At 36.1% G+C, this 24,139-nt stretch overlaps 1 protein-coding gene across 7 annotated transcripts in view; it reads right to left on the reverse strand.

The window, feature by feature from the left end:
- Window positions 1–24,114, reverse strand: part of WDSUB1 (WD repeat, sterile alpha motif and U-box domain containing 1) — a 33,731-nt gene extending 9,617 nt beyond the window's left edge. For 2 of the 7 annotated variants that reach the window (XM_088146623.1, XM_088146624.1), the window contains exons 1-11: window positions 23,933–24,114; window positions 22,630–23,045; window positions 21,410–21,594; window positions 18,676–18,768; window positions 17,893–17,986; window positions 17,125–17,158; window positions 14,830–14,870; window positions 14,632–14,738; window positions 12,932–13,111; window positions 6,987–7,127; window positions 877–1,098 (exon numbers count right to left, since the gene is read on the reverse strand). In XM_088146623.1, coding sequence (XP_088002749.1) covers window positions 920–1,098; window positions 6,987–7,127; window positions 12,932–13,111; window positions 14,632–14,738; window positions 14,830–14,870; window positions 17,125–17,158; window positions 17,893–17,986; window positions 18,676–18,768; window positions 21,410–21,594; window positions 22,630–23,027 — 1,452 coding nt within the window. In that variant the 5' untranslated portion in view covers window positions 23,028–23,045; window positions 23,933–24,114 and the 3' untranslated portion in view covers window positions 877–919. Of the gene's footprint in view, window positions 1–876; window positions 1,099–6,986; window positions 7,128–9,369; window positions 9,489–12,931; window positions 13,112–14,631; window positions 14,739–14,829; window positions 16,433–17,124; window positions 17,159–17,892; window positions 17,987–18,675; window positions 18,769–21,409; window positions 21,595–22,629; window positions 23,046–23,932 lie in introns of those variants that run through there. The other 5 variants (XM_088146626.1, XM_088146628.1, XM_088146625.1 and 2 more) reach the window with 5 other exon arrangements.
- Between the last annotated feature and the right edge of the window lie 25 nt (window positions 24,115–24,139).

Genomic DNA, 24,139 nt, shown 5'->3' on the forward strand with positions numbered 1-24,139 from the left:
TTAAGCTTCTGTGCATAGTTTGCAAGTTTTTCACTTTCACTTCATTCTTGATCATAGTCCTTTGAAGACTGTTTGTAATAGCTAATAAAAGGAACATGATTTCAGTGCTAGTAGTAAGCAGTAGTAATTTTGCCACTGACACTTACCAGGCCATGCAAAATCAAACAACACAATGTCATGCTACTCGATGAAATTCCTAGGAAACCTTAGAGCTGGAAAGCTAACATCAGGTTCTCCCTCGCTGCTTTCTGCTAGCTCTGGCCTTGGTTCTTTCTGAGCTCAAGAAAACACAACACCAGACCCATCTCACAAGGGCATTTGGCAGAAGGCAGGGTAGGGCAGGAAAGTCTTTTGATCCCAAAGATCTAAGCACCTGTTGCTCTCTGCCAGGGCCATGGTGTTCCTACATTCGTGGGAATAAATACACTCAGAGATCCTGGACAGGGACAGAAAAATGTGTGTATCTCTCGGACCTCAATTCTGTACTATGGGTGGGGCACAGGAGTTCTTGGTAAGCTCTGATATCCAAACCAAGCTAGGAAAAGGCACACAATTACTTTGCTGGTTGCTAAATAACTTATTACAGAGCATGATCTATCACATGCTATATATTTTCTTGAAATTAATAAAATGTATCCCATGCATACATATTCAGAACCAAGTCCTCCTCCTGTTTATGAAAACCATTCCAATATAAATAGCATTGCAGCCAGAATTTCATTCAATAGCAGAAACATAAATCATTTGTAACACCCAATAGCTGACATTTATCAAGGATCAAGATACTTAATTGAGCTAATGTCATCAGTTATGCCATGATAACAAAAGTGAACTATATCAACAGGAAGCAGCTTACCACTGAAATGTTTTACATACCTTTAGTTTCATTTCCACTACTTTGAAAAAAATTACATTGTCTTTAGAGTGTTTGCTTTTCACTATATTTTGACTGAGTTTCCAACCAGCGATTAATAGCCATTTTTAGAGTTCGGTTTGGGGTAAGTACAAGTCTCTGAAGAGGGAGATTTGTCATAGGACTAGAACGCCGCTTTTTAATGATCCAATTTTCCATTGCTTCCTTCTCATAGGAATAGCCATCTAAAGAAAGAAAGAAGCATTCCTGAAAACAGTTGCGCACTACAAAAAAACCCCTTAAAACTATATGTTAGAAGGATTTCACAACACAGAAGAAAACACGATATTTAGTCTATTCCTTAATGGACCAACTCAGTATCAATAGATACATACACTCCCAGACACAAATTTACATACATCATCTAGAACAGATCAGTATGAACTTTGTAACTGCATCCTTTGACTCTGACCCACATAGGAATCTACTAATGTACAGTAGATCAGTACATAATACAATGTAGAAAATTTCATTAAATGCAATTTAATGTTGTGCAAAATCATTCAGCACCACTGCTTGAAGTGACAAAATGCCATGTCTTTTAGATGGCTCTTCACAGCTGCTTTGAAGGCTCCCCCTGCTTTGGCAGCAATCCAGATTGGAAATGCTGTCTGTCCAGGCATTCATATTCAGATGCTGTGGGGAAGCCCCTGAAGCAGCCATGCAGAGATTTTGAAAGACCACAGGACGGTGAATTGATCCCAATGGGTTTGCACAGCCATAATACATACATCTATACCAAACTAGGGTCAGGTGTGCTGGCTCTGATCTTCAGTATGTGGAGAGCTACTATTGCAGAGCTGTGCTATGTGAGGAGGCTTCTCTGGGCAATTTAAAACTTGCTTTCCAGGATTTGAACTATACAAAGACAGTCTTCATGTACTGAAACTCTCTTCACCTGCGATATGTAAATAGGAAAAGTACGTCTTACACTTTTTTCCTGCTCCTGGTCCTTAAAAGTAAGTCCTGGGTGGTACATTAACAGATCACAGCCTCACCAAAGACTACAACTTTGCATGTACTGGAAAGACATCATTTTGTAACTGCAGGCAAAGCCTTTGCCCCAAAATAAAAATGCAGCTTTGACAAAAATTAAGGTTTCACAGATTTGACACAGATTCATTCTCAATAATGCTAAATAAGGATATAACCTTATGGAAGAATGAAAGAACTTGCAGATAAATATTTTCCTTGTATTGTAAACATTTCAATTTTATGTAGGTCCAACCACAAATGCCCTTGTGTTTAACAGAAATACAAGGGGAGAATGTAGGTTTTACAGATAGAAAAGGCTCACTTTCTCTTTGCTTAAGGTTTTAGAAAGCTGCTACATAAACTTTAGAAAGTTGGCCTACATAATTGGGGAATCAAATAATTTGTATAAAGCAGTTTTGTATAGTCAGATCACGACCAACTGCACTGGCGTGTATAATTTTGTTTAAAGAATTTTTAAAGTACACACATTATGCTGGATGGTAATTTTTATATATTTTTTTTACTTTTCCTTGTGCTGATTACTGTTCCTTTTATGCACTATTAGCTTTTAAAGTATTTTTTTATAATGCATCTACAGAACTTTTTATCAGAAGGAGCAAAAAGGCAATGCTGACTTGAATATATGCACAACTCTTACATATTAGATAGTAAACTGAGCTATTTGGGTGTGAGAGGTTATACAAATAATATGTGTACTAGCTAGATACAGCAATATCTGTCTCACTGATGTTTAAGATAGAGCAAGAATTAAAACATTGTGTTCCAATCAAATATGTCTGAACTTTGTATCATATATTAATTCATCAGACAATATGAATATTTTCTCATGCGGAAACAACTGATTTCCATGAAATTAAAACGATTACAATAAAAAAGGTGTTACTAAACATTTTCTACTGGTAGATAAATACATCTCCCTCTACCTCTTCCAGTTTGCTAAATGTGGGCTAGAATTCTCAGCATGTTGCATCTGTTATTTTAACCCTGAGTTTAAAATTAGTTTCCAAAAATTCATCACAAAGCTGTCAAAGGAATCAGAGCTGCTGCACAGAGTCCCTCATGTTCTAAGCTGTTCTCATATAAAGCAGAAGCACAAAACTGATGTGACTAGCAGATAAATGCATTTACTAGTCCTCATTCAGTTTTGTTAAGAAAAAAATAATGTATAAATGTACTGCCAATTTTTGTAGAAGCCGTTGCCTATTTACATTTAAGTCACACAGGCTTTCTCGAGAAGCTTGGAAACATCTGATTTGGAGGTTTCTAACCTACTTTCCCTCACCTTCCTTTTGAAATAAGAATGAAATCATTTAGGCAGAATAATGCAGGCATCAAGAACGAGGGCTTTCAGATGTGAGCGTCCATTTCCGTTATGCTTAGCTACTATAGCTATTTTTCAGGGAAGACTTATTTATGTAATGACTTTATATGGCCACCCATCTAATATACATGACTCTTGGTGGCTAACAATTAAAACAGAATAAAAACAATAACCAAAATTATAAATAACATAAATAGCATAAAATAGCAGTGGAGAACATTCACAACATCCCACAATCAATACAACCAGAAAATGGGCTCACTCATGCTATCAGGGCCCCAGGCTTGATGGCAAAACCAGGTCTTTAAGGCCTTGCGGAAGGCCAGCAGGTTCAGGGTGAGTTTGATCTCTAGGGGTAAAAGGTTTTCTTCCTGGGCCCCGCCAGATGGCACTCTCTTGTGGACAGAACCCAGAGCATGCCTCTTCTGCCGGATCTAATGGGACGGGTAGATATGCGTGCCACAGCAGAAAAGGTTCTCCTCCTGATTCAGGAACAGGGGCAACTGGCATACAACACAAAGCTGCAAGTCCAGGACGATCCTCAAATCGTGCACAGGATCTGCTATGACAGTGCAACCCCATCCAAAACAATACAGGAGTTAACAGCCCCAAGGCTGGAGGATCACAGCTTCCTAATCCCTACATCAGCAGAAAGTACTTAACTTTCCACCCATTTTGGTTCCTTGTCCCTCCAAAAGCAACTGTTGAAAAGACTGCAAAGCCTTTGAGAATAGAGCTTGGCATGGTATCAAAGACTGCAGTAGGTAAAACAGAATAGCTAAAAAAGAAGTGCTTAACTTACAAAACTGAGAATTCATTAATCATTGACAAATTTCTAAAATTAAATCCTTAATTTGGAGTTACAGAAAATTATTCAAATCTCCTTAGGAATTATGAGGTCTCCTGTTCTGATATCAAATACTGACATAACTAATTTGATTTTTTTGAAAGCAACAGCAGTGGATGGCAAGGCTCATGATGCTGGAGAGGCAGAGCAGGTCCACTGAGTGGGTGCAGGGCAACAAGATGAGGAGAGGAGAGAGAGACAAGGTCTTAGTCAACTTGCCCCTTTAGCAGTTCAGTGGATTTGTCTTGGCCAAAAGATGAATCAATTTCAATGACCTGGATTTCACTTTCCCCCTGGAATGGCCTGGGTGAATGTCTAAGGCTTCATTCTCTCATGAAGCACACTTTGTGTATACCTCTAGTGACAATCAAGATGCATACAGGGGGCAATCCAGCTTAATTCCAAACATGATGCATGTTTCCAATTATGTGCATTACAATGTATAAATGGCATGCAGCTCTTCAGCAGGCAAGTCCAGGATAGCAGATCCTCTTGTGCTTTTCCACCTTCTGACAAATGAAGTTGTCAGCAAACAAGGATAGGAATTTGTTGAACCTCTGACTTTTGGCAGAGTAAAATTCCCAGTAGAAATTAGGATAATTGAATTCCCCCATTATCATGTTTACATGCAGACTGGTTATCTGATACAAAAATGCCTCATCCACTTCTTTTGCCCATGTAGTCTATAATATCCACATACAATAGCATCACTATTGTTCCTTCCTCCATTTGTTCCCATATGCATCAGAAGGAACAGACAGCGACTAGAATGAATGGGTGATGAGCCATAGTAATATTTTCATGAAGTTCTAAATATATGCACCTAGAAGACATCACTCTTCTCACAATAACTTGCCTGGTCCACACACATCTGTTTCTGATGCTTGCAAGGGTGACTCTTTCACCAACACCAACATTATTCTTCTCTTTCACCTCAGTGGAAAGCTTTGGTTTTGTTGACCCATGCAGCATTGAGAGTCCTTTCTATTATTTGGAAAGCCTGGGGTAACTGAATTATCTCAGGAGTTGTAGCTCACTTTTCATGTACACACCTTCAAATTGGTTGTCAGCTCCAGAGGCATAGGCCTACTCCTGATTTGTCTACTGTTTTTTGCTAGATATCATCAGGTACTCACTACAGTATTCCTCTTTGTGGCCCTCTTCCTATCTATTCTGCTCCCAAACATTCTGTGCCCTGCCCTCTTTGGAGATCTTTTGCTGCTTCATAGAAAGCTCTGTGCAATCCTGGTGTATTGTTTACCTTCCTTGATGAGTCTTACGAGAAGATGGCCTCTCATTCTTTTACCTTATCCTTCATTAAGAAGACAAACTTCAGTTTGCAACAGGTGCAATTAAGATACCATTCTAGTATAAACAGTGCACTCCTGGCAAGTCATCGCAGCAGATTCCTCAGTCTCCATCTTTTCAGCAGGATCTGCCTTTGGCTTGTTCCTCCCCAGCTAAACTCCTTGGTCCTTGTTGCTCTCTTGTTGGCTCACTCAAGTCATGAACTCCTTGTTGCCTGATCTCTTCCTAGGAATGCTGGCTGAGGGTTAGCTGCTTGCTGAGGAATGCAGTTCTAGCCACTAGCGGTCACTTGATTAGTCAGCTACATCTGTAAGTTCAGCTGATGTGCTCAGCAAACAAGCAAACCCACACCCAGGCCAAGAATTCACAGTCCCACACAATCAGCCAAACGCCCCTCCCCTACCTCAGATCAGTTCAGTAACTTGCAAGCTCCCTTACAAAATACCTGTCCCAGTATGTTCTCATGTTCACGTGACCTCTATGTTTTTACAAACTTTATACATAGTGGAGAACTGAACAGAATGATAGCCTTTCCATAAACCTTTGCCAGAGATATGCTGTTTTAAAGAAGCTAGGTTGACAGATTGCTTTAATCATGTAAACAATCTCTTCCCATTATTCAAACCTATCAGCGATCATATATGACACTGACAATCATATATCCATAGACTATATACAATACTATTAAGTTCAAAGTGTGTGTGTATTCTAAGATTATGAACTTAATTTTAAATGAAGCAGTAAAATGCATCCAAACTCCCTTGAGATAGTAGTCCTGAGGCTTGAGGACACACTCAAAAGTGAAAGTGAAGTGTCCTGGCTCTTTTAAAACTCTAAAGGATGATCATAACTGAGAACCAATCAAGAGTTCTACATGCCAGACTGAAATACACAAGGGGAAGCTTTGGCTCTGCCATGAATTATGGTTCTGCACAAGAACCTTTAAAGCCAGGAATTTTTCAATAGCATTACAAACAGAATCTCTGAGGCTCAGAATTATGCTCGCCAGATGAAGAATTAAAAAAAAAAAATACAAGGCATTGGAATAAGCTTGAGAACATTACACATCATTACTGAACTTTCAAAACATTATAAAATAATTTAATGTCTTTGAAGAACAAACAATATTTTTTAAATCTAAAAACTGTGTTAATAATCATGTATGATAAAAGCTCCAGCTTCTGGCTTCTCACAACTTCGCTCGAACTCTTCAGATTTAATGAGATATTCTATATCTCCTTCATGCATCTTGTAAGTGACATATCTGAACATTACGCAGTACTGGGCAGCCAGTTATGCACATATCAAATGTGAACACAGAAAAACTACGTACTGGGCACACCCTCCATCATATAAAATATAGTATTGGGAATAGACTTTCACTATATCATGCTTATACTATTATTCATATACATGAATTTCTATTGCTGTTTCTGGGAATGGAATCAACATGGTAATAATTAAAACTAAAATGTTTCCCCTATTCCTTTGGTGGGAAAAAATATACAGAGCTTGCTTTATAAGCACATATTCTTAATTGCTAAATCTCAATCCCTGCACCAAAACGATAAATATAGCGAAGTCAACTTCATCACACCTACCCGCAGCAATCACTGGCTCTTTCATAAGCTCTTTGGTTATGGGGCACAGGAATTCATCAGGAATACCTAGAGAAGCAGATTTCATCTCGTTCCTCAGCTCCTCAATGTTACGCAAAACTTTACTGCGAAGACCTAGAGATTCTGGAAAAGTCATATTAGACTTCTTAGTGACTAGATCTAACTGGAAAATAATACAAGTAATATACAGTTAATTATGTAAAATTATTCTTTTTTTTATGTAATCCTGCTAAATATCAAAAGCTAAAATCACGTCTCCCTTTTAAAGTTGCAGAGAATACCCCAAACAATGATCTTATGTGAAGCTACCTTTAACAGTGACAATATAAAGTGAAAACATTATTTACATTCTCCTTTGCCTAGAGTTCTACTAGAGAACTCTAGTATCTCTGGAGACAATTATGTCAGTCAGAAAACTATGGAAAGTAATGTCTAATAAAAAAAGATTTGACCCCTTTTCCCATGCTAAATTGACTTTATGGGGACACCCAACTTTAAAAATTGGGAAAAGATGATATGGAAAAATTGGATGGAAGCAGGGATATTGATTCTGGACCAACTGATAGATAATGAAGATGAATTTTTAACATACACTGTGTTAAGAGATAAATATCGTCTATCAGATGTAACCCAATGGAAATATTTATAGCTACAACATTTGTTAACTACACTATTTGGACCAGCAGCATTTTCAGCTTCTGAGACACCTGAGATACTAGAACAACTTGTTACATTCTTTAAAACTAAAAAACCTATTAATTTTTATAGATATTTGTTATCAATAAATCAATTTGATATACAGATGCTAAGAAATGAGTGAAATAAAGAATTAGAGGTTCCTATATTGCCTAGACAATAGGATAGTGTTTTAACTTCTATAGCAAGAGTGTCAATGGACCTTAAATCATGACTTATACAACAAAAAATAATATTTAGAATTTATTGGACTCCACTATGCTTGTATAGAAAAGGATTGTCTAAGACAGCATTTTGTTGGAGATGTAATAAGGATAATGCTTCTTTAAAACATGTGTTTTTACAATGTCCTATACTTACTAAGTTTTGGGAGAAAGTAGTGGATTATATAAATGTGATTGTGTGACAAAAGTTGAAATTTTCAGAGGATAACATTGTTCATACCTAGTACATGGAATTTGACAACTGGACAACATAAATGGATTCTCTGTGCCCTTACTATGGCCAAAAGACTGATATTGCAGCATTGGAAAGATAAATGTATGGCCCCATTCACTCAATGGATTGAAGACCTGATTACACTTGCCACCTATGAGCAGGATTGCCTATAGATGTAGACCTGGTATGGACAAGTATAATGAAATATGGGACTCATTTATACCAAATACAATAGGTAAAAAAAAAAAATGATAGTTTTGTAAGTGTATTAGAAATAAATATATTTATACTCACATAGTATATGCATTAGATAAGTATATATAGAATTGACAGTTTACTGTTATAATGATATATACTTTTTGATATATGTTTATATATATCAAAATATATATAAACATATATCAAATATAATATTTTTTTCTTTTTCATTTTTTTCACTTTTTTAAAGCACTTATGTGTTTTTTTTCTTTGACAATGTATATATTTCTGTCATGATTATCTTTGTATTTTGTTCCTTTTTCTTTTTCTGTCATTATTTTAAAAGCAATAAAATATACATTCTCCTTTGCCTACCTATATTTAGCTCAGGTGACAAAAAGGCATTATAAACAGAAAATGTTTATAGCTAAGAAAGCAAGCATGAACAGTTATGGCTTTTGCTTGACATGGCCAGAATGAACCCAGCTACTGCAGCAGCACAAACAATTTGATATAGTATCTCTACATGGCCAAATTTTGTTATACTGTTTGTAAAACCAGACACTCTTCGATTGCATCAGTGATCCTGCAGTAAATTATGCTGTTTAATTCTGTTTCATCTGCTGTTAACTTGTTGAAGTCTGGTCACAAATATCATCTCTAACTGAAGAAGCAAAAGAGCTTTCTAATCTACTCTGGATTCAATTTTTATAAAAGGGACTGCAAATTTATTTCAGATTTGGAAATGAATTGGATAGGAACTCATTATTGAAACGGGCTAATCATCCACCTGCTGGTCATCTTCCTATCCAATAAATGCTTCTGGAGAATTAAAAAAAACAAACCCAGGAGCCAACCAATTACTATAAAATAGTAAAAGAAGGTCCATTGTCTTAACTTTCACGTTATGAATTTCATTTCATTCAGCATTACAATAATGCTGGTATCTTACTGCAAACATTCTAATCTGTCAAAGAGTAAAAACTCCCCTACTCTTTAATGTTTATATAAACTTAGTGGTTGCTGCTCTTACCAAAACAGAATTTTACCCCCTTAAGCTCAGGGACAGACATTTGGCAATGCGGATGTATGCGGATGATGCAGCAATTCTCTTGCTTACCCAGGTAGAAGTTTATATGCCTTAGCAGAAATCTGCAGGGAGGAACGGCTTTCAATTAATTACTCCAGGACTAAAATTAGAGTTTTCTCAGAAAGACCTAGCCACCATAAACATCAGTGGAAAATAGGAATTAACAAAATAAACAAGTTACAGCTTTCGATTATATTGGAGTAATTTTTCAACTTTCTGGAAGTTGCAGGGACAATCTAGAGTCACTTCTGCCAAAGCCAATAATAGTGCCAAGGCAATTCTGGGCTCCTTTTACTTTCTAAGGATGCCATCAAATTTTCTTACCTGCTGCCTAAATCTGTATTGTATCTCAAATGCTGTATGATGCACCTAACAATGACCTAAAGCCCCTGGATGCTGTTCAATTTAAGGTTTTGCAAACACTCTTCCATGTCTCATGTTGCATCCCAAATGTTCCAACTCACATGGAAATAGGAATGAACCCACTAGAGGAAAGAGTCCAAGTTTGCTGACTCTCTTAGTGGCTCAAACCTCTATTTTCTGATGGCCCATTGGTTCTAATTCTTCTGGATGACTTTGAATCAAGATGGAAAGTAAAATTCTCAGCTGACCTGGGTCCCTGAGATCTTTCCATCCACTCTTTGCTACCTCTAGGCCTAGAGAAAGTAAACGCTGAGATTCACCAAAGAGTCTTCAATACTGCATGTAATTCAGACCTGCATTCTACAGACAAGCGTAGATTCCTTCCTGGAAACCTTTTAGACCTACCTATTCCATCTGGTGGCTCAGAACACTGTAAAGCCCCCCCCCCTTTTTTTTTGGCCTGCTTTAACATTTTACCCTTGGCACTATTGGATGGGAGGTTTCATAAAATCCCATTTAGTGAAATTGTCTCTGTGGTCAGAATGAACCTGAGACCTTCATGTACATATTTCTTCATTGTCTTTTCTATGAAGGCACCTATACCACCCCCTAGTAGAGATCAAGTTTTCAATGAGGGAGAGGTGGTGTATTTCCTACTCTCAGACTGGAACCCTGCTATTATAAACAGAGCTGCCAAGTTTTTATCAGCAGCTATTGCCATAAGAAGGCTCAAGGCGTCCTTAAACATGGAATGATGTCATTAGGAAGTCCTTTTATCTTTTTATCTTAATTTTATTTCTGTTTTGTTTTGTTCTCTTTTGTTTTCTTCTTCTACCTATAAATGTTAACTGGCAAGTCTAGATGCTGGCTTTATTGCTCTTATTGTATTTGAGCCTACTTTTATGTGTGGTTTTTTACTTGCTGTAGCTATTGCACTGGTCACTGACCATAAATAAATACAATTTCATTTCAATTTCATTAACAGATTTTGAAAAGACTTCTAAATAACTTTTTAATTTTTTAAAAAATCTGAAAATGTAATAGTGTTTTATGTCACGATTATTGAAGCAATCGTATCATTATTGATAGAACTGGGCTATCCAACAAATTCAGTGATCTCCAAGTCTCAGGCCAGCAAGGAAGAAGTGTCTGCATCTTCCTCATTTTTTAAAAAAATACCTTTCCTAATGTAACCAACTGAAGGAAAAATCTACACCAACTCCATGACTGATTTAAATCAGTCATATCAAGGCATCAGGAGGTCTTTGGATTCAACACATCTTCAGCACATCTCCTTTCCTCTTTTTTGGATGTTGGAATGTACCAGCCTCAGAGGTTGGTGAAAGAAATTGAAGTTCAGTTTTCTTTCTTGAGGTCAGAGTATTCTGTCTGCATTGGAAACATGCAAATAATCTTGTACAGTCTCAGGACCATAAGATTGCAACCTCAGGAAATGTTAATTTAAATTATCACAATTATTACTGCCATTTATAAGTGTTATTTCTCTTTTAAAATACTAAGCTAGAAGACTTCAAGAGTTAAATGCTAGAAAATCGCAGCAGTTTAACTTTTTTAAACCATTATTGCTCTTGAACCTTACAAAAATGTTAATACGGTTTTTAAGAATGATTCTGAAAACATTAATTTAATGAAAAAAAGGGCAGAAAAATCTCTGGGTGGTTGGCCTACTCACTAGATGGGAAAAGGCTTCTGACATAAAGGAGGCAGAAATAACAAAATATTTTTTAGGTTGCACAGATTAGAATTTGTACAAGTTCTGAAAACAAAAAAGAACAACTTAAGATATGTTGTGCTTATAATATTAAAAGAAAAAATTCTCATAGGACTTCTTTTCTTGTTTTCAAATTAGTGCATCTCTATATATAACTTTGACAGGAAATTTTGAAACAGCATATAATCTTATTAAATTATATAGATTAATGTTTATTCTCCTAAAACTAAAAAGGATAATAAAATGCACTTTAGATTTCAGTACTGTACAATTCAAGTTTTGATATTAGAAAAACTCAGGAAGCATTTAAGTTAACAACGGTTATGATGAAGATGGCCTACAATGGTCATGATGAAGATGGCCTGCACAACTGTCTTCAGTCATAGCCATAGTCCAAGTCATAGTCCAACTGAGTTAAACTTTAGCAAGACAAATCTATACGTAATTATATGCTGAGAAGTACTGTGCAGTGCAACAACGGAGAAATGGTACACACCTGCAGGTACACCTGCCTTCTTCCTATTCAGTTCGCTTTATCAGAAGTATGAGTTCAGCAAATTCTACTAACTAAAATATTTTACATTCTGTTTATCCACATTGTATAACAGATCTCATTATGATCAGCTCTGCCAAGTTTCTTCTTATTTTCCTGTTTGTAGCTTGTAATTAATTCTCAGTGGTGTCATTAAAAGTCCCTATACTCTGACATGTTATTATGTTGATATTTCCACAGAGTGCTGGTGCAGTTGCAGGAGGTCAGCCCATCTTCAGTCCTACTGATTTCAATTTTCATATAAGCCTAGCATCAGCATCATCTAATTAGTCTCAACTGATAGGCTTTGGCAACTTTGGCATCCTTGAATATTCAACAAAATGCACTGAAGATGGGAAAAAAGTGAATAATTATGAAAATTGTTTAAGAGTTCCGTGTGTGTGTGTGTGCCCGCACGCACACATGCGTTAAAAAACAACAACTAACAGTGAATTTTAAAACCTAGAAAGATCATTTGGTGAAATGGTTTACAGTTCTCACTAGTAGGTACAACGAAAAGTAAACAAGATTAGAAGACTCCGTTATCTCATAAATCGGTTTATGAGCCAAATGTGTTTGGAACATCATTCATTTCCAAACACATTTGGCTCATAAACCAATTCCATTCAACATGCTATTTCTTGTCAAAACCAACTCTATTATACAATCCTCATTCTCATTTGTTTGTATTATCAAATCATTATTTGATTCCTGCTCAATTGTTTCACAAAAAAAGAATCTGAAAAATTCAAATATTCCTAAAACAATGAATGTTACCAATAGCAGTGCTGGGGTTTTTTTTGCATAGATTATGTTCAGAGTATATAAGAATATTCAGCTTAAATAGTACTATAAAATATTTCATTCACTGGACTTACCAATTTTTAAATCATCAATCAAGCTCTCTTTTGTAAGACTCAACAATTCTTTACCATCAATGTTGTTTCTCTTAAAATTCTCAACTAGGTCTTGTAAGTTATGTGTTTGAAGCCAAACTGAAACATCTTCTTCTGTCCAGCTATCAACAGAGATCTTTGATTCCCCTATCAGAGGACCTCCTGAGAGGAGATTAAAAGGAAAATCTCATATAAGTGAATAACATATATTAAAAAAAGAATTAAAGCATAGCTCAGAGTTTGAAAGGTAGCATAAATATAACCCTTATCCTCTATTTTTAATCAGATTTTAGGAAATGCAACATAGCATAAACCTTCTTAATATACTGTACAGTTAAGAGAAGGCAAATACTACTTTATTATTTGCTTTTAATGCATTGATCCAAAAATGTGTTCAACAAATGTCTGCTTGTGCTGGAAAGAAACTAAATGTTTAAATCTGATTCATTTTTCCTTCTGTGTTTCCAAAAAGTAGTTCTGGAGGACTGAGAGATAATTGAGAACAGCATAAGAGTTAACAAGGTGGTGGGTAGCATGAGAGTGAATTGATGAAAACATGTAGCTTCTGGAGGATCCTATTTCCCCAATTAATGGAGAGGAACAGGTCTACAGGAAATGCACTGTCTTACTGTTTCCATTATGTGATAACATCTTGAGACATACATAAAAGACCAAATAACAATCAAAGAGCATGATTTATACAGTTCAAAATTATAAAATGGATTTTTCCCTTAATTTCAACAGGGTAAGGAACTCCTCGCTGAGGTCCTTTTAAAAGCCAGAGACAATAGTGATCAAGTTGGATTGCCCAACTTGAGAAAGAATAAATTCACATAAATGGAACAACTTGCTTTTGATTATAAGTAAAGATTATTTGTACCACCATCTAGGGTGGTACAAAAAATTGGTTAGCACTTCTATTGAGGAAACAGACATGGGTTCTTCCTTGGGTAATTCCTTTACAAGTACAAATGAGTGCCAATCCCTTTAGATCTGCCTATATCCCAATGTAATGAGAAGTTGATAAGCAGTGTGAGTGATCTGTGGGAGAATTAATTGGTTGGGACAGGTGAGATGCCAGCCTCAGCCAATCTCAGCCAATTGGCTAAAGTAATTATCTTGTATAGTTGATGGGATTGCTTGATTTGGCCACTAGTACAACAAACTAACATTCATTGACAAGTACGTAAGAACACTATGATTTAATCTTGGATTAACATTGAGAACTGGCATGTGTGATGAAAGCCAGGTTGGGTAAAAATGGGACGGCCAATTTCATCCAACAGTACAACCAGATTTCCACAGTACCTTTCAAAATTTATTGAATGGGAATTATTTCTTGGAAGAAAATTGGTTATTTCTAATTTGGGTTTGGGATTAGAAGTGGAAGAGAAAAGGTTTTGGTCACTTAAGGGGCACTCTTAGTTCTATAGCATTTGATACACTGACCATGGTATCCTTGTAGACATTTGGCCAATATAGAACCATCTGATGAAATAATCTATGGTTGATGTTTTGAAATTTTAACTCATAAATTCTGTTTGGAGCCTTACCTGAGACAAAAGACAACAAAGAAATAATTTTCCATATAAAAGTATATAGGTTTGAACTTGAGTGCTAATGATATAAAACAAATTGATGTAACACTTATAAGGCAGAAGACAACATGTTTTGATACTAACCTGTAAAAAGTTGTTCTGGTTCCAATTGCCAGATGTTCACACATTTATCCATTGAACCAGTAGCAAATAATGGCATATCTGGTGCAAAGGCACAAGTTGTAACATACCTAGAAATAACAAGTTACTTGATAGATATATGTCACACTTCAAAAGCTATCCTTGGTTTAATATTATGAATGATGTATGCTAATGGCATACCTGGTGTGCTGAGTCAAAATGTTCAGGCTGCTCCCAGTGTTCTGTCCAAAATAAACAAACAAACAAATAATAAGGCAAGTGCAGAAGCAATTTACAAGTAACCTACACAATCTTTTTGCACCGAAAGATTACAGATGTATAGAATGCTTTTACAGATGTTTATAACACAGAAAACTGAATCTATTTAAAATTGCAGCTGAACCATTATCAAACACAGAGAAGAATTCCAAAACTGCAAATATCCTTTACCCAACTGGGCTTACAGAAATAAAAATGTCCCCTTCTCTTGCAGAATATTTCTGAGAAAATGCTACCTAATGTTTGTGTATTTCTTTGAAGACTATTTAGGATTATGCTACCCTTCAAAAATATTAAGCAGTAGCATAAATGTGACTAGAATTATGCCGCCCCTTAGGTTAACAGATCGTGCAGTTAGCGTCCTGACCACTAGATGCTACCCTTCACAAACACTGTTCTACTTCCACTGCAAAAGCAATTTCTTTTAAGTACTATTTTCAGCACAATTTAGTTTTCTACAATAAATTTGCTGATTCTTAAGGTGCCATAAAAGTCTTTCCTATTATTTCTGCGATTCATAAATTCAGCACAATTTAGTTTTCTATAATAAATCTGCTCATTCTCAAGGTGCCATAAAAGTCTTTCTTATTATTTCTGCAATTCGTAAATGAAGCTATTCTCTAAAATTTATCTAAAATAAGACATTGCGGTACTATACATATTCCAATTCATCTCAGAAAAACTAGGCAAAGTATTCCCCACTTTTACTATTAAAATATCATATGAATGCATAAAAAACTAGCTTGAAATCAAATACTTATAAACAGGCAGCAAGTACGAGCTTGGATTTCGGTACAATATTTCACTGCATTGGCCTACATCCACTATCACACAGATGCTCATACAAGGGAATATTACTTGCTGTCTACACATCACTTCAAGTGTTCTTTTCAAATCTGCATCAGAAAGTCACAGTCCCCTAGATAGATTTTAGTAACTGGATGAGGTAAAGTATTCTCTAGCAGACAGCTGACATTAGGTACAACCCATCTTTTTTAACCAGTGACCTAAACCGTTTTTAATGAAATAGAGGATTTTCTCATTGTCAAGAAGGGAAACAGAAATCTAGTACTGTATACTCAAACTCAAAACAGTGGTTTTTTTCCTACATCTTGTAAACTACTTGGAACTGTAAAGCAAGCGACATATAAACGTTCTAAATACTTTTTAAAAATAATTATGTGGAATAACAAGCAGATTCAAAGAAAAAATATCTAAAGCAAGTATCTGACCTATGTAGCTTGTCATGGAACACACTAGTTTGGCATTTGGAGACGCTCTGAGTCAAATCCCTTTCAGCAGCTTTCAACTCTCAGGAAGTATTTATTTTTTAAAAAATTGTTACTCTTCAAAGTTGAGTATAGCAGAAGAAACAGAAGACAGCTGTTTGGACTTAATTTGGCTATCCCTTTTACACTCCAATCTACAACATCCCTGATAATTGATTGGCACCAGTAGGATATATCTAAAAGCACTTCATGAACTTAGCCACTTACCCAAGAAGCTAAGGTCATATAAATCCATCCTTCCAGCCCACAGAAGAGGATCAGAAAGGGAAGTAAAAATACAGCAGGTAAATGACTGGCTATGAAAATAGTGTTAATGGGAGATATTTAATTTCTGGAACTCCAGTATGTATTTTTTGATGGATTGCTGACACAAGACATACTGGATCTTACAATGATTAAGAAAAACGTGTTTGGCCAAACATGACTTTGATCAAGGAGGCTTAAAACTTATTACAGAAAGGTGATTGTTTTTTAATATGTCTAATACTTGGTGGGATGAGTCTCATGACTGGAATACAGCATTGGGATGATACTAACTTTTCAAAAGGAACAGAAGCAACAGAAAGGGAAAAGGAGTTCTTCTGTATGTTAAAAAGATCCACACCTTCACTGATATACAAGGGGAAAAAGTTAATGGGGTTGTTAAGGACATCTAGTTTAAACTGATTATGAGATAAGACTAAGAGCAAAATGACTTATTCTAAGAATGTATTTATTTATTTGGCTGTCCAATTCTCATACAAGTCTGGGAGGCTTACAACTAGGCTTACAATTGTAGAAGTCTTTTGTTTAACTTCTAACAATTCACAATAGAATAGAATAGAAATAGAAATTACAACTAACCAATGCCTATTGACAGAAACAATATATGTTAATATATTGTTTTCCTTGCATAATGACTTTCCCTCTTACATAATTAAATACTTACAGTTTCAAAAATCATTACAGTTTTGTCCACAGACCTAATAAGGAAAAAAAAAGATGAAATAACATAACTATATGAGTACTGGTCTTGCAACAGTTAAAAGAAAAAGGTTTTAGTTGCACAAAAATCAGAACTAACAGTACTAATAGCAAACAATGAGCACAAGCTCAGTACTAGAGCATAGTGATAATCATGAATAGTCAACTTTACATTAACCTCCTTTGAAATGCGAAGGGAATGAAAAGCAATCTGGGAGGATAAGAGCTATATCAAAACAATTTAAACTTTTTAGAAGCTGAGAATCTAATAATTAAGAATTTGATAGTTATCTCTGTTAGAAGGAGCAGTATGATTGTTTATCTATGCTTCCTGTTGGAAAAAACTTTTTTGAAAATGTATTTAATGGAAGCATGCTGTTTACAGTTTTTTCTTCTGATTCACATAGAAAGTTTGACGATAAGTACAGAACTTGCAAGCATATTTTCCCTTACATATTTTTTAAATTTGGGGAATTGGTCTATAATAGTTTTGAGTTCATTATAAATGTTAAACACAGTTTTCAAAAGTCTTCCCTTTAAAATGTTTCATGAGCTAAGATGAATGCCATATAATATGGTGCTCAGTATTCTCAATGACATCTTAGCATTTATCAATTTAGAACAAAGTTAAATAAAGGACTATCTTTATAAACACAGAAATGGGAAAAACTAAGAACTAATTAAGCAAACCAACTGCAGAAGTAAAATATATAAATTAAACAAAGACTCTTACCCAGTAACTAAAACCTGCCCATTGGAGGAAAAAGCACAAGCCAGAACTGGGGCAGTATGTCCACTTAAAGTACATATATATCTCAGCTCAAATCCTAAACATTGAAAAGTGAACAAATATTTAATGAAAATATTATTTATCAAATTGCAACCTTTGAATACAAAGTAAAACATACTGCATTCTTCCCAGTGCAATATCTAGCTTGTATTTTGTGTTGTAAATTTTCCAGCTCTGTGTTCCACTTAAGCAATAAAAATAGGATAGAATGGAAGGCTTTTTATTCTATTTTGATGACAAAATTTTCTGAGCCCCCCTCCTCCAAATCTGCTTTGGAAGCTCTCCAGAGTCGATTTAGGAGCAAAATGAGGAAGAATTCAATCTGACAGAGCCATACACCACTGGATAAGATGTTTAATGAATGAAAAGTATAACTTTTGACTATCAAACAAAATAATGGACAATAAATAATTATATATGAAAGAGCTTTATACTGCCTTAAGAGTAACCTCTATTACTTGCTGCACCTTTCTCTCTCTCTCAATATTGTTGGTGTTTTTGTTGCTTTATTGTAATATGCTGCTTCAATGCATTGTACCATCAACTATTTCTTACAAGCGATCCTTTCGTATTATCAAAAAGGACTATTCACCTGTTCAGTAAAATACTTTCTTTCATTTAATTTTCTCTTATGGGTTTATTGTTTGAGCAGGAGCTAATTAAAAATCTAAGCAGTTGAAAGACAAGTAATTTTTTAAAGAATAACCCTTTTCAAATTATACATACCTGTAGAATCAGAAGATGAAATGAGCCAAATCTTACTTATGCTATCCTGACCAGAAGATGCCATTTTGAAATAATCAGCATCTTGCTTGTTATCTGATAAAATAGATATAGATGTATTCAGAAATGCACAAGAAAGACAACAAAATAAGGTTTTCTATTTTTTAATTTCTGCTTCCGGTGAACTAAGCACAATTAGAAGTCTGCTGAGCATAATTCAAAGTCTGGTGTACTGTTTGTAATACCTATAATCACCTGGACATAACAAATCTACAATAGTTTCACTATACAGTGCCCCTAATCCACACACCTATTTAACGTAACACAAGGAATCCCAAGTAGGTCATGCATGGCAAGGATAAATGGGCATCTTTCATTCCAGTCTTAACCATGATAACTTAAAATATCATACTTATTTTAGAAGGACTTCATTTGATATATGCATGCTGACAATTTTTCTGCAGTACTGGAATTTGAAACCAAAAGACCAACTGAGTTGAGCACTACCACAAATTAGGAAGACTTGGAGAACCACAGCTATTCAGCAAGAGGATACTATAGTAGATCATAAACTAATAAAGCTGGAGTAAGCCATACTTACAATACAGAAAAAAAATGATCACATCTTTAGGGGAAAATGTCCAGTAAAACACATTTGCCTATCTATGTATGAACGTGTGTGCATGAATGTTTAGGTTATTTATTTTGTTTTTTAAAAATTGTTAGATTTATATCACACTTTTCCTCCAAGAGCTCATGGGGTTTTACATCAGAATTTCCCTTCAGTTTATCTCCACAAAAGAAAGAGAGAACAACTGGCCCAAAGTCACCCAGTGGGTCTCCATTGTTAATGGTGGACTTGAATCTGAGTCTCTTTAATCATTGTACTACACTGCTCTATTTAATTGTACTCAACCCTGTTCATCCATAAATGAAATGGCAGAATTGATTTCTTCTCACTCTGTTTTATCTACCTAAGCTGCTGCAGAGGTTAGGGAATCATTTGAGCAGGATTTTACAAGTGAACTAAAAAATCTAATACAAAAGGGAAAAAACATTTATATAACAGGCTTTGCTTGTAAGAAGCCGATAAGTAAATAATTACAGAGAAAGTAGAAATATGGATGTAGCTGGTGGGATTGAAAAAATAACAACTTTCAGTAATTTTGCCAAAAGGGAAGAAAAAGGGCAAATGTCAAAATCATAGGGAAAAAAATCCATCTTGATCGTAAAGCAAAGCAAAGCAGACTGAAAAAAAGCAACACAATGCCAGTATTAAAAGAAGCTGAAGTTCTACCAATATGTAGCCATGGCAGACATTATAAATCAGGGATCTGTACTAAAACAATTAAGATACTCTTATACAGGCAGTCCTCGGGTTACGACAGCAATTGGGACCAGAATTTCCATTGCTAAGCAATGCAGTCGTAACGCGTGATGTCACATGACCACATCACTTAAGTGACAGCAATCCCGGCAGCTCCAGTTGCCATCATAATTGCAGGAGCATGCAGGTCATTAAGTGGGAAGAGATGAGAGTTCCAGGGAAGCAGGCTGGTGGGTAAGAGGTGCAGGTGGGGGACAGTGGCAGGGGGGTAGGGAGATGCCACAGACAGGCACTACAGAGCCTGGGTGGGTATGTGGGTGCCACAGGCAAGTGCTATGGAGGAAATGTATATCATCAGTTAATTATAGATCATAAAAGAATTACTGTAGATAAAAGTTCTGATCAACCTGTGTTAGATTATGTTTAAATGACATTACACTGATACCTAAAAACACAGTTTATTCAAGAAACAATACCAAGAAAGGGAGTACAATCTGTGTTCAAGATTAATTAGTGCATGAATGGATTTGCATTTTGTTTTGTCCTCTGTAATCTATCAATCAGTTTCTTGAGAATCACCAATTTTTCTTGATTATATAGTCTTCTCCTCCTTGTTGGAAGGAACCAAGACAGATTTTCCATGATAAAAAGAATTTGCTCCTCCCAAAATGATATCTCTGCCTGTCCAACCTTTCCTAAGAAAAATGTGATATGATGTATAATGAAATATTTCCTAGGCTGGCTGTTATATCTAATGAGTTATAGCTGCATTTTTTCCCATCAAATTAAGCAGTCTCTTTCCACAGGTAGTCCTCAGGTTATGACCACTCATTCAGCAACTGTTCAAAGTTATGACAGCACTGAACAAGGGGGACTTACGACCATAACTTATGATGGTTGAAGTGTCCCAGGGTCACATGATCACCATTTGCGACCTTCCTAGCCAGCTTCCGGCAAGCAAAATCAATGGGGAATTGTGTGATTCATTAAACAACTGCGTGATTCACTTAATGACCAGTGATTAGCTTAACAACTGTTGCAAAAATGGTAGTAAAATCAGGTCTGGTCACATGATGATTTGCTTAAGAACCGCATCACTTTAGCAACCTAAATTCCAGTCCCAATTGGTATATACCAAGAATTAAGTCCTACTGTGATCAATAGGGCTTACCCCCAGTATCTTTAAGATAGCAGTCTTACTTGCCATATGTACTGCAAAAGAGACAGATGACTAGCCAGGAAATATTACTTAAGGAAAAAAAACTGGTGTTAAAGATGGATTTAAGAGAAACTTCAAAAGGAGTCCATATTCATCAGTTATGGATACTAAGGACAAGGATACAATTAAAATTTAAGACTGGAGCTGAAAAAAATATTAAAAGGGTTTATTTAAATAGCAAATTAGCTAACCAGAATGTGGCCTTGAAGAAAAGTCGCAGCAGGTAACACCAAGATCATGAGCTTTCTCATTATATAAACACTTCATTTTGTCATCCCAGATAGTTAGATCTCCACATGATGATCCCGTCACAAAGAAGCGTCCATTAGGAGCAAATGCACTAGCTACCAAAGACCCATCTTTAACAGTACCAGATCTAAAAAGCAAGAATAAAGGAATTTGGTAATTAAATCCCTGTTACATGTTTGAAAAAAAATAATCACAAATTAAATCTAAAAGGAAAACATTTCAAAGTAATCTTTGATGTGACAAACAGAGCAATATCGAAACTGCCTACGAGTGTACTATAACATTATAATTTGTGCAACTCTAATATATCAAGTTCTATTATTAATCCCTTGCCAGAGGCCAGGGCTATATTTAAAGGCCTCAGTGAGATTTAGGGAACTACTTATATTCCTTCTTTTTTCAGTAGCAATTTTTGCTACATTTTATATTAAATATTCTAAACTGTGCTAAATCTTAATAATTACTTGGAATAAGCAAGAATCATTAGCTTAGTTTGTAATTTATTTATTCTAAGATTAACCGCAATATGCCTGGATTCAGAAAATGGAGCAAGCAGCTGTTAATTTTCATGGAAACAAAAACTTCAGAACAGGATACTGCATTGTACCAAAGGAAAAGAGGGGTGGAGCATTATCATAAGCCACAGTTTAGCATTATGTCCAAGTGAGTTGACTGATTAATGTGAATACAGTACAAGAAAGTTGATCATTCTTATCTAGAGGGCTTGTGCCTAAAATCATAATTATGCTTACTTAAAACTGTATTGTCTCAAACTTGATACAGTGGTTTTAAAAATGATACAGAAGGACTTGTCATTTTGGAAAAACAACAGCAACAGAAGTTTCAGGCAGTACTTGAAATTCAAGAATTCTCTTCAATCCAATGAAGTCCAAGGATCAAGTTTGCCATGACTTTTATAGAAGCAGTCCTATCCATCTTCAGACTGTCTCATATAGTAGTAATCAGCCTTCCCCAAGTGGTACCCTCAAGACTTACTGGGCCTACAACTCCCCAGAGTTCTGGTTCATATGACCAACACAGCTATTGGACTGGAAATGGGAATGCAGCTTCTTCCATTATAGTAAGCATCAGGTACAAATAAAGATGCACTTAATAATTCTGAAAAAGACGTTTCTAATTGCCTCAGATTTGATATACTCACCGATACAATTTCAGTGTCTGAACATTCCAAAGATTTACACTTCCATCAGCAGCTCCTGAAACCAAACACTTAGAATCAGGGGAAAATCGACAAGTTCTTAGAGGGCTTCTACAGGGATGCTCCAACACTGCCAGTTTCAATCCATCTTGAGTATTCCACAAAATTGTGTTGCCATCTGTAGAACATGAAGCCAAAATATGTCCCAAAGGAGAGAAGCAGCAGCAATGGACAGCGTAAGTGTGGCCTTTCAATGGTGAGTAAGGAACCTCATTAAAATTGTTTAACGAATACAAACGGACTGTTTTGTCCAAGGAACATGTAGCCAAATAGGAAGAGGAGAAGGCACAATAGTTGACATCATCTTTGTGGTCTGCCAAAGTGCAAATTAATTTAACCATTTGGTGATATAAAGTTACCTGAAGTAAACAAAGACCAAAAGTCAAAATGATTAATAATTTCTAGATTATATTCCACTTCACTGAACTTTCTGCTAAGAAAGCTGATTTATCATTATAAAAATATTGGTCCTCCCAAAGAATGCTTTGCCACTAGCATTAATCATAGTAAGGGTGAAAAGCAAAATCAAAAATAATTTATAATGACTATAAATTTATTTATATTAATAATAATATAAATGATAATAAATGTAATACAATTATTTATATTATAACGGGCAACCCTTTATTTCAAAAAGCTGTCCTTTAGTTTTATTTAATTTAATCATTTATTTTCTTGGTTTTGCTCTTGAATTTTCCTTTGTAAGGCAAAGTTATAGACATAAACAATTTTTTTAATCCTTATGAACCTCTTTCGGATTTGCCCCTTTTTCAGGTTTGTCCTTTATTTCTCCAAGAAAATATGGTCACTGTAGGTATATTATAATCAGGCACATTGGAAACAGCTATTTGGATTTTGCTTTATCTAAAACAGAGGCAGAGCAGCACCCAGCCCCAGAGTCACCTGCAATGTCAGAATCACTTTCTGTAGCCCCTGACACCTAAATCGGTCTCCTTCATATTCGAGACACGTGCTTTGAAACGAACATTTTCAAACCAGCGGTCGGACCCTTTCAAAGCCTTAAGACTGAGACTAACATTAACCCGCATTTCCTCTTTCCAGAAGAGGGGGGAAAAAAATCCGACCCAGCCCGCTGGGTAGGCAAGAAGGCTCCACCCACCACCGGGGGGCGCTCTCTTTCTAACGGCCCCGAAGCGGTCCCAATGCTCCCAAGAGTCCCATCCCACCCTACCCCACCCCTCCAATATGGGGGGGGACGAGAACCCTCCCTCAGCCCTATTCCTACCTCTGCCTACGGCCGCGCGGTCGCTTCGGGGCTCGCCCGTCCGGTGCGCGAGGAAGTGAGCGGCTGAGAGAGGCGTACGGCGCGAGGACACCCGATCCAGCAGAAACAAAACAAGGTCACGTGGCCGTGCCCATCTCTTCTAGCCGGAGGGGAAAAATGGAAGTACTGTACAGTAAACCAGTCGAACCTGTGCTCACGTGACCGTCT

The sequence above is a fragment of the Python bivittatus genome, unplaced genomic scaffold (genome assembly GCF_059951505.1).
Source record: "Python bivittatus isolate LINGU-HERP-01145 unplaced genomic scaffold, Pbiv_v1 ctg000480_np1212, whole genome shotgun sequence".
NCBI classification, from domain to species: domain Eukaryota; kingdom Metazoa; phylum Chordata; class Lepidosauria; order Squamata; family Pythonidae; genus Python; species Python bivittatus.